We start from the raw sequence: 14,582 nt of genomic DNA, 5'->3' as shown, positions 1-14,582 counted from the left end.
ACAGAGCCTCACAACTCTTGAGCCTTTGTGTTCCCAGTGCTGTGTTTACAGGCATGCACCATCCAGAAATTTATAAGTCACTTCCCATGGACTAGTACCTCTTGTATTCCTTGTAAAGCCCCTCCAAAGTAAATAGGACCCTTTACAGATGAGGAGATTGGGGTTCAAAGAGCACTTTTAAAGTCTAGCCCATGAGGCAGAATAAGTGAGCAATCTGACGCTAAGCTACCAAATAATCAAATAACCAAGTCATATTTTTTTTGTCCATACTCTGAAACCCTCAGAGTTTTGGGGATGGGGGTGAACTGACACCGAATTAATATGGACCATTTGAAAGAAATATTTTTTAACAGCTAGATTGAATGACTTGTGTAGATATGTGCCCCACCATACACAGCATGCCTGTTTGTAATAATTAGATGATAAAGATATTTTATTTCGAGATTTGTTTTTTACAGAATACCTACTTCCAATTTGAAATAACAGAGTGTATCTTGAATGACCATATAGCATTTGCCAATACCAGAATCCATGCCTCTAATAAGCACATATACTAGATTTTACATGGTCATTGGCTGAAACAAATCTAACTAGAGAACATGCTGTTGACTAAGCATCAAAATTATGGCACTCTGAATACAGCCAAATGAAATATTAGATGTTCCCCTCTTTAAACTTTATCAGCCCAGATTCATTTTTTAAGTTGATCCAGTATAAAATTATTAAACAAATAAGAAATTAAATGAAAGCAATATCCCTTTTTAAATAGTTTTGAGGTTATAATTTAATTACATTTCTCCCTTGCTTTTCTTCCTTCCAGACCCTCCCATATACTGGTCCCCAGTCTCCTCAAATTCATGGTCTCTTTCTTCAGCAATTGTTATTGCATGCATATATGTATGCATATATAGTCCTAAATATCATTTGTTGAGCTTAGTCAGGATTACTATTGCCGAAACAAAATGCCATGGCCAAAAAGCATCTTGGGGAGAAATTGGGTTCACTATTGAAGGAAATCAGGGCAGGAACTCAAACAGGGCAGGATCCAGGAGGCAGGAGCTGATGCAGAGACCATGGAGGGGTGATGCTTACTGGCTTGCTCACTGTGGCTTGCTCAGCCAGCTCTCTTATAGAACCCAAGACCACCATTCCAGAGACGGCACTACCCAGAATGGGCTGGCCTCATACCTATTCACCACTAATTGAGAAAATATCTTACAGCTGGATCCCATGGAGGCATTTCCTCAACAGAGACTCCTTTCTCTCTGATGACTCTAGTTTGTGTTGACACAAAAACCAGCCAATACAGCCCTGACATCCTTGTATGTTCCTTGTATGTATGTTTCCAGGGCCAAACGTTAGGCATTAGACAACCAATTGGTGTGCTCTTCTTGGGGGAGGACCAGCTTTCTTGCTCTCAGCTTTCCTTGGTTGCCTGGAGTTCTTTGTGTAGGGCTGAAGCCTCATGGGCTTTTCCCCATCCAGTCTGGCATGTTCACTGGTGTCATTCTTGTCCAGCTCACACTTGGCAGTCATGTTTGTGAGACTTCATGAGTATATCTTCTGATCTTATCAGGAGACACAATCTTACAGCAAACTCCCTGATCCTCTGGCTCTTACAATTCTCCCATTCCCCCTTCCACAATGTTCCCTGAGCCTTATCTTAAGGTAAAGGAATTTTTATAGAAATGTCCATTGAAATTTGGAAAGCAAAACCCTTTAATGAAACGTCATCAACTCATACTGACACCACCAGCAAATCAGCCATCTGCAACACAGAGAAATGCCCTTTCTCCTCCTGTGGCATTGTTCTTGCATGGCAAGTATTATGTGTCTATGTGTGTGTGAGCACACACACACACATGCCCCACACAACCTCATCCAATCTTTATAAAAACCAGAGGAGGAAGCCAGTGAGTGGTAGAACTGAACTGAACTCTACAATCTAAGACAGGTTTGTTATTCCTGATTAACCTTAATTATTGTACATAAACTCATCACAATATTGTCAAACTGGAAGAAAAGAAATGTTTTTCTTTTTGTGAGGGAAGGTTTGTTTGTTTGTTTGTTTGTTTTTGTTTGTTTGTTTGTTGAGACAAGGTTTCTCTGTGTGATCCTGGCTGTCCTGGAACTCACTCTGTAGACCAGGGTGGGCCCAAACTCAGAGATCCACCTGTCTCTGCCTCTCAAGTGCTGGAATTAAAGGTGAACACTACAACTGCCTGACCCAGAAGAAAGTGTTTTATGTGGAAAGTATATGCAATGCACTCATTGGATCATAGCATGGTTGACACATAGAAAATGCCTGCTAAACTGATGGTAAGAACTAGTATTGCTGCTGCTTGGAAAGAGGAGGAGGTCTAGATATTTAAGTACGCCATGATCCTCATGCTTTTCTTCCTGCATGCTCCATTCCCAAAGGAACTCTAGAGTAAGAATACACACAACCTAATCACTTTTGCCTACACAATTTGCTCCCAAATATTATCTTAAAGGACAATTTATGTTCTCACATGATCCTAAAGAACATCAAGGCTCGTACTCATCAAAGACAGATCCTGTAGATTCTCTTTGTATATATTCTAAGGGAGGAACAGTACATGAAATTAATTCCCCCCAAACTATTATTATTTATTAACTGTTCTTGGGGGCACTCATGTGTGGAGGTCAGAGAACAGTTTGTGGAAGTCAATTCTGTCTTTCCAGCATGTATTTCATGGAAACTGAACTCAGACTGTCATAGTTGACTGCAGGAACAATTACTGGCTGAGCCGCGTGGTTAGCACCTCAAGTTGAAATTTATTGTGCATGAATTTTGTATAACCACATAGGACACACTGAGTTCAGAGAAGATCGTTCTTCCATAATTATTGATTGTCATGGATGCTTTCAGAGAAACACCAGATGTCAAGTTTGACTAACCATCCCTGTCTTCCTATTCTTCAATTTGTAAATAGATTCAAAATAATTATCCACTCATTATTTCATCAAAATTTTGTTGTGTGTTTAAAACTTCCTAACATTGTCTTTCTTCCTTACTAGTGATAAAAAGGGAACTGTCAAGCATTACCACGTGCATACCAATGCTGAAAATAGATTATACCTGGCCGAAAACTACTGCTTTGATTCCATTCCAAAGCTCATTCACTATCACCAACATAATTCAGCAGGTAGCTTATTTCTTTTTTTTTTTCCTTTTATGGGATGGGCCCTCACATATAAATGTCAGCTTTCTTGGATACCACTGACCCTGTTAATATTCTTGATTAATAGGATACCAAGAAATGAGGGAAAATGCTATCAATTTCTGTCTGTTATGATTTGTAGCTCACACCTCCTCAAATATAATATAATACACTCTATAAAACCAGAAGGAATAAGGTTGATTGAGTTGAGCGGCTTAAGAGAAAAGTTCTTTTTCTTTAGATTTTATCTATATTTTAAAAAGTGTGTGTGTGTGTGTGTGTGTGTGTGTGTGTGTCTTGTGGGCATGAATGCAGTACCCACAGAGGCCAGGAGGAGAGGGCATCATATCCTCGAGAGCTGCAGTTACAGATGATTGAGAGCCACCTAGTGTGGGTGCTGGGAACCAAGCTCAGGTCCGCTGAAAGAGCAGTACAGTGCTCTTAACCACTAAACCATTTCTTCAGGCCTACAAGGAAAATTGTCTTAATAAAACTTTATTTCTAGAGTTTTTTTTCCTAGACCATAAAAGCAAGTTGATTATAAAATTCACATATTAGAAAAATGAGCATCATTGGATTGGTAACTTCTCAGTACAGGATAGTGTCAATCATGAGATCTTTTTGTATATGGATGATAATATTTGTTGTGAATTACATATTCATAAACATTACACTTTACAGAGATGAAATCATTATTAATATACTATTCCATTTCTCTTCCTACTAACCCTAACTCAGAGGACTTTCCATGCAGTTATTCATGGCTTACCTTATTCTCTTCAACGGCTATGTATAATTCTAGTACATTTTGTAGTAACCCCCTGTTGGTTAGCAATGGATCATGTGTGATATTTTTATATTTTAATGAATAGTTTATTGCACAGCACCGCACATATAGCTGTGTACATTTGCTTGAATGATTCTATTCCTAGTTTTACAAAGGCTATGAGCATTTAAAAATGTGAAGTTGTCAAATGGTTTGCAGAAGTGTACAATCCTACTAGTAACAATTTTTTTATATTAGATATGAGCTACTGTTTGCTCTTAAAATATTGCCTAGGTGATGAGTACCCCTATTTTCAGTAATAAGTTTCTATGGGAGAGTAGTATATGTTGTGCACATGTGTGTGTGTGTATGTGCATGTACATATGTACATATATGTGTGTAAAGGCTTGAAGTATGTGGTAGTTAGATTGAAAATGGCCCCACAGGCTCATATTTTGAATGTGTACTTATTAGGAAATGGCACTATTTGAAAGAATTCGAAGGATTAGGAGGTGTGGCCTTGTTGGAGGAAGCTTATTACTGGCCGGTGGGCTTAGAGGTTTCAAAAGCCTATACAAAGGCCTAGGTTCTCTCTCTCTCTCTCTCTCTCTCTCTCTCTCTCTCTCTCTCTCTCTCTCTCTCTCTCCCCCTCCCCCCATGGAGCAGGATGTATGTCGCTCTCGGCTACTGCACCAGCACCTTCCTTCATGTCATCATGCTTCTCACCATGATGATAATGGGCTAAACTTCTGAAACTGTAGGCCAGCTCCAATTAAATGTTTTCTTTTATAAGAGTTACCATGACAGGATCTCATCACAGCAATATAACAGTGACTAAGACAAGGTCAATATTGGGTGCCTTCCTCAGTCACTCTTCACCTTATTTTTTTGACACAGCATGTCTCACTGAACTTGGAGCTTAATGAGTTGGTTAGTCATCAGTCTCCAGGGATTTGTCTGCCCCTGCCTTCTCAGTGCTAGCATTAAAGATGTGCACCACAGTGCCAGATTTTTACATAGGTACTGGGAATTCGAACTCATATCCTTATGCTTCTGCTTCAAGCTCTTTACTAACTGTGCCAGTACTAATTGTACTAACTGTCCAAGGTCTATAACAGTATTCATGACAGGAAGTGACTTGGTGAATTTCCAACAGTGAATGAAAATAAGCCATGGGCTCTGAGTTTAAGCAGTGCTACTGTGTCTGACTTGATTTCAATTCCGTTTTGGTTCTTGTTTGTATTTTTTTCTCAAATGTCTTCAATTGTTTACCTTAACAAACAGCATCTCTTGGGAATCTCTTGGCAAACAGTTATCTCTCAATAAATAATTTCACCTTAGAGGATACACAGGATATAAAAAAATATTAAAATGTTGATTTGCCATTGTGTTTTCATTAAATCTTCAGTTTATTGCTGTATTTTATGATTCACAAAATGATTATTATAGCAGCAGTTGCACATATACATATTTCAAAGGAAAGCATTAATTTCTAATTCACTTTTAATTAAAATATTTTATCACAAAGACAATACATTTCTAATAGAAACCATAAGATACAAAATACTTTTAAAATAATCAGAATTTCTCATATATATGTATATTTATATATGCATAAACATACACATTTCTATATAGGCATTCATATGCTTTGCAAAATAAAAACTTATTATGCATGCTGGTATTTATTTCTGCTGATTAAAGGTGTGGTATTGAAAACATTTGAAGAACACTCTTAAACAGAAACAAATACCTAAATAGGGTGGAAGGGAAAACACACGAGTGGTAAAAACCATCCTATGCTTAAAGCAATAATCATTTACTCTTTTGAGTGGCTTCTTTCAAGACACTATCTGCATGATTATTTTAAATCAACTTTACCATAGATACATGTAAATAAAAATGGCTCAAGCATTTAACATAAATGGGAAATAGATTTAATTTTAAGACTGCTTGTTTTATATGTAAATATATATGTTTATTATATGAGATTTTTCAGATTTATGTGCTATTAAAATGCATATGTAAATGTAGGACCAACAAAAAGATAGCAAAATATGAATGAGAAAACAATGTTATGTAAAAGATTCCATCTAGCACCTAGTCCCTGTGGAATTTCACTCAAAGTAACTGGCTCTTTTAGATTTTGCTTTGCATTAGGTGAATGTGTTGGCTCAAGCCACTGGATACAAGGACTGGATGAATGTACTCACCTTGACTCTCTTTCTGTATCACAACATCCCACGCCCCATGTTTCCAGCTTACTAGGAGAGTTCGAAGTGATTCTATGTAACATATGATGATAATGTGATAATATGTTGCTGATTCCATTGCAGGCATGATCACACGGCTCCGCCACCCAGTGTCAACCAAGACCAACAAGGTCCCAGTGTCTGTGGCTTTGGGAAGTGGTATGGACACACCCCTGGGCTCTTAAACTCCATTTCTCACCATTTGGGTTCAAACATATATGATTACCTAACTGACACACGGTAGATGGCAGAAAGGAAGTCCCTGTTGAGACTGCACCGGGGAGCTATTTAGCCTAATTTGTATCATTCATTTTTAAAAAATCATCTGTCTACATCTAACTCTGTAATCTCCCCAGAGTTAGCAAAACAACAGCTTATTCTTACCAGCCATTGCCATTTGTGTCCAGCACCCCTTACCTGACCTTTCTTTGTCCTGGATTCTACGCCTCCTCCCATTTGATGCCAGTCTTCAACTCTGTGTCTTTAGAGTAATAACATCCACCTTGATGACAGCTTAATTTGTTTTATACAAAAAAAAAATCTAACAATGTTTTACCAACCTAAGAGCATTAAGCACATTTTAACTATCTCTAAGACGCTCTCAGTGTGTGTGTGTGTGTTGAGGCGGAGGACTTCATTTTTACTTTCTGTGTCAAAAAGTGCAGCTGCATTGAGAACATCATTTTCCTGTGATATGGTCATGAAATCAGTTCACTGAGAATTTTTTAAATTATTAACTTAAAATGATGTTTTACTGTTCTTCATTTTGTGGATACACAAATTTGATCACTGAAGAAATCACTTTGATAGTTGTTGACACATCTTCTAAGGTACCTGCCTTGCTTCATTAGGAATTTGGGAACTGAAAAGAGAAGAGATTACCTTGTTGAAGGAGCTGGGCAGTGGTCAGTTTGGAGTGGTCCAGCTGGGCAAGTGGAAGGGGCAGTACGATGTGGCTGTAAAGATGATCAAGGAGGGTTCCATGTCAGAAGATGAATTCTTTCAGGAGGCCCAGACCATGATGTAAGTTTCTCCCCAGGAATGACAATGTGAAATCTCCATAGAAGAACATTAAGATTAGCAGTCCCTGTCCCTAACATTTGCAAAGCCTGGCATATGTTGTACATTTAATATTTAGGAGTTATATGCTTAACACCTTGAAAGCCCATGTTTGAATTTAGAATATTTCTGACTCTATTGAGAAAATAGCCCATGGCCTCTGTGCCTTTAGACTCTCTACCCTTACTCTTTCTCCTGCTCACAACCTTAGTAGTTACAAGTAGATACAGCACTCAGTATATCCAGTTCCCTTCACATCTCCCACATGCAGGCCAACTTGTCAAATTAGGAGCATAACTGTTTTATTTAACATCTCTGTAGGCCAAAATATAACATTGATTTTATTTAACAATTAGGCCAAAATATAACTCCTAACCAATTAACCAATGGTATTTGTTAAGAGTAGCATGGCTCACATGTGAAGGAACAGACTCAAGTATGGTCTTCAGAAGTACTTCAGAAGTGGGCAAGCCCTTCATCCTTAGAAACATTTCTATCCCAGGTAGAACAGAGTGGCTGGTCACTTTTTTAGAAAACTAATCAGGGAGAATTAGAAAGTGTTACAGCAGGGCCTTGGTCAGGAGATGCTCAGTCAGCAAAGTTCTGGCTGTGCAAGTGTGAGTTCATCCTTTGAGCCCATGTAAAAAAATATGTGTAGTCCCAGAACTGAGGAGAAAGAGGAGAAGGAAGAGCAAGAGGAGAAGGAGCAAGAGGAGAAGGAAGAAGAGAAGAAGAAGGAGACAGGAGAGGAGATAGAAGAAGCAGAGGAAGAAGAGGAAGAGCAGGAGGAGGAGGAAGAGAAGGGGAGGAGGAGACAGGGGAGAAGGAAGTGAAGGAAGAGGTGGTGGAGGAGGCAGCAGGTGGATCTTTGGAGTTCACTGTTCAGTCAACCTTATCTAATAGATACCTCTAAGGTGCCAATGAAAGACCCTGTCTTAAAAAAAACAAGGTAAATGACTCCTGAGGAGTAACAGCCAAGGTTGACTTCTCTCCTCCACTACACACACATATACAAAATACTTGAAATCTGCAGATCCTAACCTACTTCTTTTACTGTGATAAAGACCATAACCAAAAGCAACTTGGGGAGGAAAGTGTTTATTTGGCTTACATATCTACATCTATTGAAAGAACTGTTCAACAGTTTGCTGAGACATCTTTAGAAGCGAATACTCCAGTGTCCATTTCCTTGGTAACTCCTTTTAAACATCAAAGGAGACAGGGAAGTTGCAATAAGCCCCTCTACTGTAACTGGAGGATTGTTCAAAAGTAGAGGTACTATATGAATATAGGCCTTTGTCCAAGGACCTCAGCAAGGACCTCCAGGACTTGTTTTAGTGCTCTGCTTTCACTGTTGCAAAATAATACAAATCTTTGGGTTTGTGTTTTTGAGACAGGCTCACTTTGTAGCCCAGAGTGGCTTGAAAGTTCCTGTATAACCCAACTTAGCCTTAAAATGACAGCAAAGACCCCACCTCACCCTCCTAAGTGCCCAGAATACAGTCATGAGTGTAACTCAAATTAAGTTGTAAACAATCATTTTATCCCATTCTCATTTTTTTCAAGGAACCTGCAAATTACAAAGATAGTTCTATCCTAGGTAACTAGACTGTTATAGAAGACTAAAGAAGGCCCCGTTCATAGAACATAAAATTTAAAAAAAACAAAAACTTTCTTAGTATATGATATAGCCAGTGTCTCCTGGTGAAATATTAAAGTGTATTTTGCCATTAAAGTGCATTATAAATAATCTGTAAAATTAATCCAAGCTCTGGGGAGGTGGAGACAATAGCACCCCTGGGGCTCACTGGACAGACAGGGTATGCTGCTGGGCAAGCTTGGGACCAGTGAAAGACCATGCCTCAAGGGAGATTGGTGGCCTTTCTGAAGGTGACACTTGAGGTTGTCCTCTGGGTACATTCATGACTGTGTGCATGCACGAGTGCGTGCTCATGCACGCGCACACATCCACACACAAACACACACACACAAACATACACATACATATGAGCACTTTTTTAAATCAAAAAAGGAAAGAGAACAAAAGAAGATATTAAAAAAAAGATTATATGTAGTTTCACTTCCCCAAGCAGCAACTCTTTTGATGTTGCATACACCCTTCAAATTAGTATATTTTGTCTACACATAACACTATCTTGATTCTTGGGAGAAAAGGTGAATGCAGTATTCCAGACTGAGAGCATTGCTGAGTGGCTGTCAGATTGACCAGTCTCAGATCTGAGACCAAGCCCTGTTTTGCTTTGTTTGTTTGTTTGTTGTTTTGTTTTGTTTTTTTTTTGTGCCTCCAAATATTATTGTTTCCCAAAACAAGATCCAAAGCTCCCTGCTCTCTTTCTCTATTCTGGCTTGGGCCATCTAGAAAATGAACTTTTCATATTCATTCTTTTTCAGGAAACTCAGCCATCCCAAGCTGGTGAAATTCTATGGAATATGCTCAAAGAAATACCCCATCTATATAGTAACTGAGTATATAACGAATGGTTGCCTGCTTAATTACCTGAAGAGTCATGGAAAAGGACTAGAAAGCTCCCAGCTCTTAGAAATGTGCTATGATGTCTGTGAAGGCATGGCCTTCTTGGAGAGCCATCAGTTCATACATCGGGATTTGGTAAGCTTGATGAGAGGCGAGAAGAACATAGCCCACCATTCCTTCCTCCAGGGATAGGGCTGCTGGGAAGTTTGACAAAGGCCTTCACTTTACTTCCCATATTTGTGACTCCTGTGAGCATGTGATGGATTTACAATAAAAAGATCACAATCGTAGACTAAAGTATTTGAAAGACGGAGAGAACCATCAGAGTAAAATAAGTTATGAGGATCTCCATAGCTAGCTGTGCTGTGGTGTGAAGAGCAGATGGAAAGACTTGGGCCAATTCCGTGTTTCTCAAAACCGCTGAACTGAAATTGACCTTTACTCTGAGAGCTTAGTGGGAAAGCAGTGACTTGATGCAATAACTAAAAATGCAATGAGGGATGAAGGGAGAGAGAGGGGGTGGGGCAGGGGGCAGAAAGAAAGTATGTGTTTGAGTTAGAGTGGAATTTCTAAGTACTGTTTGTTTGGCACTCACTGGCCTTTGGCTTTTAGAGACCTCCTTATGCTGAATAGCAAGCACACTGCACACACCAGGCATTGCATCCCATAAGCCTTGGTTGCAGCATGCATGACTTCCAAGCATCTGTGAATGCACAGGATCTTGTGGATGTCCTCGATAAGCTGAGATTCTGCATTCAAGTATATTTTCAAGACATTCAGATGCTTGGGTGAACATATTTATGCAAGCATGTTTCCATTTTGAAAGAAAAGGAAAATTACAAGAGATTAAAAAAAATTAAAAGCCCACTTCAGATCAAACAGGATTGTGATAGACTCTGTTGGATTTTGCTGAGACTGAAGCTGAGGGAAGGAAAATGTCTGAATCTAATATCACTAGGTTCTTGGTTGCTTTTACTATGTGGAGATTTTGCTTTCCCGTTGAAGGCTGCTCGGAACTGTTTGGTGGACAGTGATCTCTCTGTGAAAGTCTCAGATTTCGGAATGACGAGGTAAGTCAGTAATCTCCTCAGACAGCTTTTCTTTCTGGTGTCCCCACCTGTAACATCAATGACTTCTAACGCACTGAGCTATAGCGTTTCCATCAGTTGTAGTCAAGAGTTTGATTTCAAGCTGAGTGATGGGCTCAGTTGGTCTAGTGCTTGCTGAACAAGCTCAGGTTTGGTTTTGGATTCCCAGCACCCACATCACATCCAGGTACTGTGGTATGTCCCTAACCCCAGCAACTTTAGGGCAGAGATGAAAGGACCAGCCATTCTAGCCAATCAGCAAGCTCCAGGTTTAATGAGCGACCCTATTTCAAAAATTAACTTGGAAAGGCTAGAGAGATGATTCAGCAGTTAAGGACTGCTTTTTTAGAGGACTGGAGTTGGATTCCCAGAATCTGTGTCAAGTGACTCACAACTTCCTGTAACTCCAGCTCCAAGAGATCCAACACCCTCTTCTGTCCTCTTTGAGCACACACACACACACACACACACACAGAGAGAGAGAGAGAGAGAGAGAGAGAGAGAGAGAGAGAGAGAGAGAGAGAGAGAGAGAGAGGGCCCTTGAACATATACACAATTAAAAATAAAATATTTTTTAAAAAACAAAAATATAAAGTAATTGAGAAAGGCATCCAACAGTCTTCTGCATATGCATCTATGAGCACACATATGCATAAACTAACACACACACATAAATTTTAACTATATTAATTTCTCTAGGTGAGCCATTTTGGTTTCATTTTATAGTAATTCCATTGGTCTTATTCTTTTTTTTAAGAGATTTTTATCACTCTTAATTGTGTGTACTTGTGTCTGTGTAGGTGTGTGCACATGAGTGTAGGTGGCCCAAGAGGCCAAAGAGTGGGATCCCTGGGGTTGGACTTACATGAGACTGTGAGTGGCCTGGTATAAGTGCTAAGACTCAAACTCAAGTCCTCTAGAAGAGCAACACATTCTCTTAACTTCTGAACCATCTCTCCAATCCAAGCACTATTCTTTTTTTTTCTTTTTTTTTAAATTTTTTTATTGAATGTTTTATTTACACTTCATACGTTGTCCCCTTACCCCATCCCCCACCCACCCAGGAACCCCCTATCCCCTCACCCCTCCTCCTTCTTCTCTGTGGAAGTAACCTCTATCTAACCCCCACTCACACCTCCCCACCCTCAAAATTCCCACCCCTTGGGGCATCGAGCCTTCATGAGGTCAAGGTTCTCTTCTTCCTTCTATGCCCAGCAGGGCTCTCCACTCTTACATACTCAGCTGAAGCCCTGGATCCCTCCCTAAGTGCTCCCAGGCTGGTGGTTTAGACCCTGGCAGCTGTAGTTGGTTGGTATTGTTGTTCTCTTCATGGTGCTGCAAATCCTTTCAGCTCCTTCAGTCTTCACTCTAACTCCTCCATTGAGAGTTCAATGGCTAGTTGTGAGCATCTGCCTCTGAATATGTCAGACTCTTGAAGACCTCTGAGGAGACATCCATATCAGGCTCTTATCAGCATGCACTTCCTGACTTCCACATCAGCATCTACCTTTGGTGACTGCACCTGGGATGGATACTCAGGTGGAATGGTCTTCAGACGGCCCTTCCTTCAGTTTCTGTCCCTCACTTTGTCTCCATATTTGCTCCCTTGAGTATTTTGTTGCTCCTTCTAAGAAGGACCGAATCACCCCCACTTGGTCTTCCTTCTTTATGAGCTTCATGTGGCCTGTGAGTTGCATCTTGGGCATTTCAAGGTTCTGGGCTAATATCCAATAATCAGTGAGTGAATACCATGTATGTTCTTTGGTGATTTGCTTACCTTACTCAGGATGATAATTTCTAGTTCCATCCATTTACCTAGGAAACTCTCGAATTCATTGTTTTTAATAGCTAAGTAATACTCCATTGTGTAAATATACCACATTTTTTTAATCCATTCCTCAGTTGAAGGACATCTGGGTTCTTTCCAGCTCCTGGCTATTATAAATAAGGCTGCTGTGAACATAGTTGAGCATATGTCCTTGTTATATGTTCGAGGATCTTCTGGGTATATGCCTAGGAGTGGTATAGCTGGATCCTCAGGTAATGCTATGTCCAATTTTCTGAGGAACCGCCACACTGATTTCCAAAGTGGTTGCACCATCTTGCAGTCCCACCAACAATGGAGGAGTGTTCCTCTTTCTCCACACCCTCGCCAGCATCTACTATCACCTGAGTTTTTAATCTTAGCCATTCTGACTGGTGTGAGATGGAATCTCAGGGTTGTTTTGATTTGCATTTCCCTGACGACTAAGGATGCCGAGCATTTCTTTAGGTGCTTCTCGGCATGTATATGTTTGCTTCTGTATGAGAAATGTCTAGGGCATTTGAATATTTCTTCTCCAGTTTGTGGCACTGTTTGGCCATTTAGGAGGTATGGCCTTGATGGAGAAATTATGTCAATGGGGCAGACTTTGAGAGCTTAAGGCCTCACTCTACCTGTAGTTTACTATCTCTGCTTGCAGTTCAAGATGGGAGCTCTTAAAAGCTGAAGAGATGGCTTAGTGGTTAAGAACACTGGCTGGGTCCTTCTTCCAGAGGACCCAGATTCAATTCCTAGCACCTACACAGTGGCTTACAACTTGTCTCTAAATCTGGTTCTAGGGTATCTAATGGCCTCTTCTGGCCTTCATGGGTACCAGGTACACATATGATACACCAACATATATACAGGCAAAGAAGAAAAATGAAGGGTGTGAGCTCTCAGCATCCTGCTCTATATGCTTTGTCTGGAAGTTGCCTTTGCCCTGCCATTTCGAACTCTAACTCCCTGGAACTATAAGCAAAATAAAGCCTTTCTTCTATAAGTTGTCCTGGTCATAGCTTTTTATCATAGAACAGAAAAGCAACTAATACAATGTACAAGTGACCTCAAAAGTTTACATGTTTGAGAGCCAAATGGAGAGTTAATTACAACGCATAGTCCTAGACATCACCTTAGATATTTTGATAAAGCAGATCTGAGTGCAGCCCATGATCTGGCATTTTTCCCAAGCTCCCATGCATGCTGAACTGACCTAGGGTACCTCATTATGTGTCATGGCACTGATGTATGATCTAGAACTCCATTTGGATGATACAGCTTCTGCTCCATCTCCAGACTAAAACAATGATACTTCATGAAATATAAAACCATATCGAGCAATGTGTTGACTGATAATGTTGAACAATGTATTCCATCTTTCACACAGAGCACAATTTATTCTGAAAGATGTTCAGGTAGAAATTAATACCTTCTTCCTCCACATTATCCTCCACCATTATCAATTACCACTTCGTGAGACCGTGGTCTTACTAGAATTAAGACAATCTTACTTTATAATGATGTTAAACCCTTAAGTTGGGGGCTTCGGAGATTTGGGCTCACTTTGAAAGATAGTTGAAGTTTCGATTTCCATCTTAAATCTTAACACAGATACAAAAATAGTATTTAAAATGTTTAGACTTTTTATTTCATGTGTATGTGTGTGTACTATATGTCTGTAGTACCCATAGGTCAGAAGAGGGAGTTAGATCATCTGGAAATGCAGTTAGAGATGGTTGTGAGCCACCATATAGATGCTACAAATCAAATCTGGTCCTCTAGATGAGCAGCCAGTGCTCTTAAGTGCCGATGCTCTTCCTTTTACTCATACTGCCCATTTCTTTATCTACCAACAAGCTCAAATATCTCCCTTGCTTATTTGTTTCTTTTTTTTTTAAATTTCTTAATGAAATTTATGATTTTGTGCGGGAAATAAA

General features: G+C 39.8%; 1 protein-coding gene across 1 annotated transcript in view; it reads left to right on the top strand.

The window, feature by feature from the left end:
* Bmx (BMX non-receptor tyrosine kinase) overlaps nucleotides 1-14,582 on the top strand; it is a 62,870-nt gene that overhangs the window by 33,517 nt on the left and 14,771 nt on the right. The window contains exons 12-16 of the mRNA XM_028761929.1: nucleotides 3,043-3,170; nucleotides 6,288-6,362; nucleotides 7,055-7,226; nucleotides 9,675-9,891; nucleotides 10,762-10,826. Of these exons, the coding sequence (XP_028617762.1) occupies nucleotides 3,043-3,170; nucleotides 6,288-6,362; nucleotides 7,055-7,226; nucleotides 9,675-9,891; nucleotides 10,762-10,826 (657 nt within the window). The remainder of the gene's footprint in view (nucleotides 1-3,042; nucleotides 3,171-6,287; nucleotides 6,363-7,054; nucleotides 7,227-9,674; nucleotides 9,892-10,761; nucleotides 10,827-14,582) is intronic.

This window comes from Grammomys surdaster, unplaced genomic scaffold (assembly GCF_004785775.1).
Source record: "Grammomys surdaster isolate TR1022 unplaced genomic scaffold, NIH_TR_1.0 131, whole genome shotgun sequence".
NCBI lineage: Eukaryota > Metazoa > Chordata > Mammalia > Rodentia > Muridae > Grammomys > Grammomys surdaster.
Note: the sequence above shows the minus strand (reverse complement) of the source record. Positions and strands in the feature narration are given on the sequence as shown.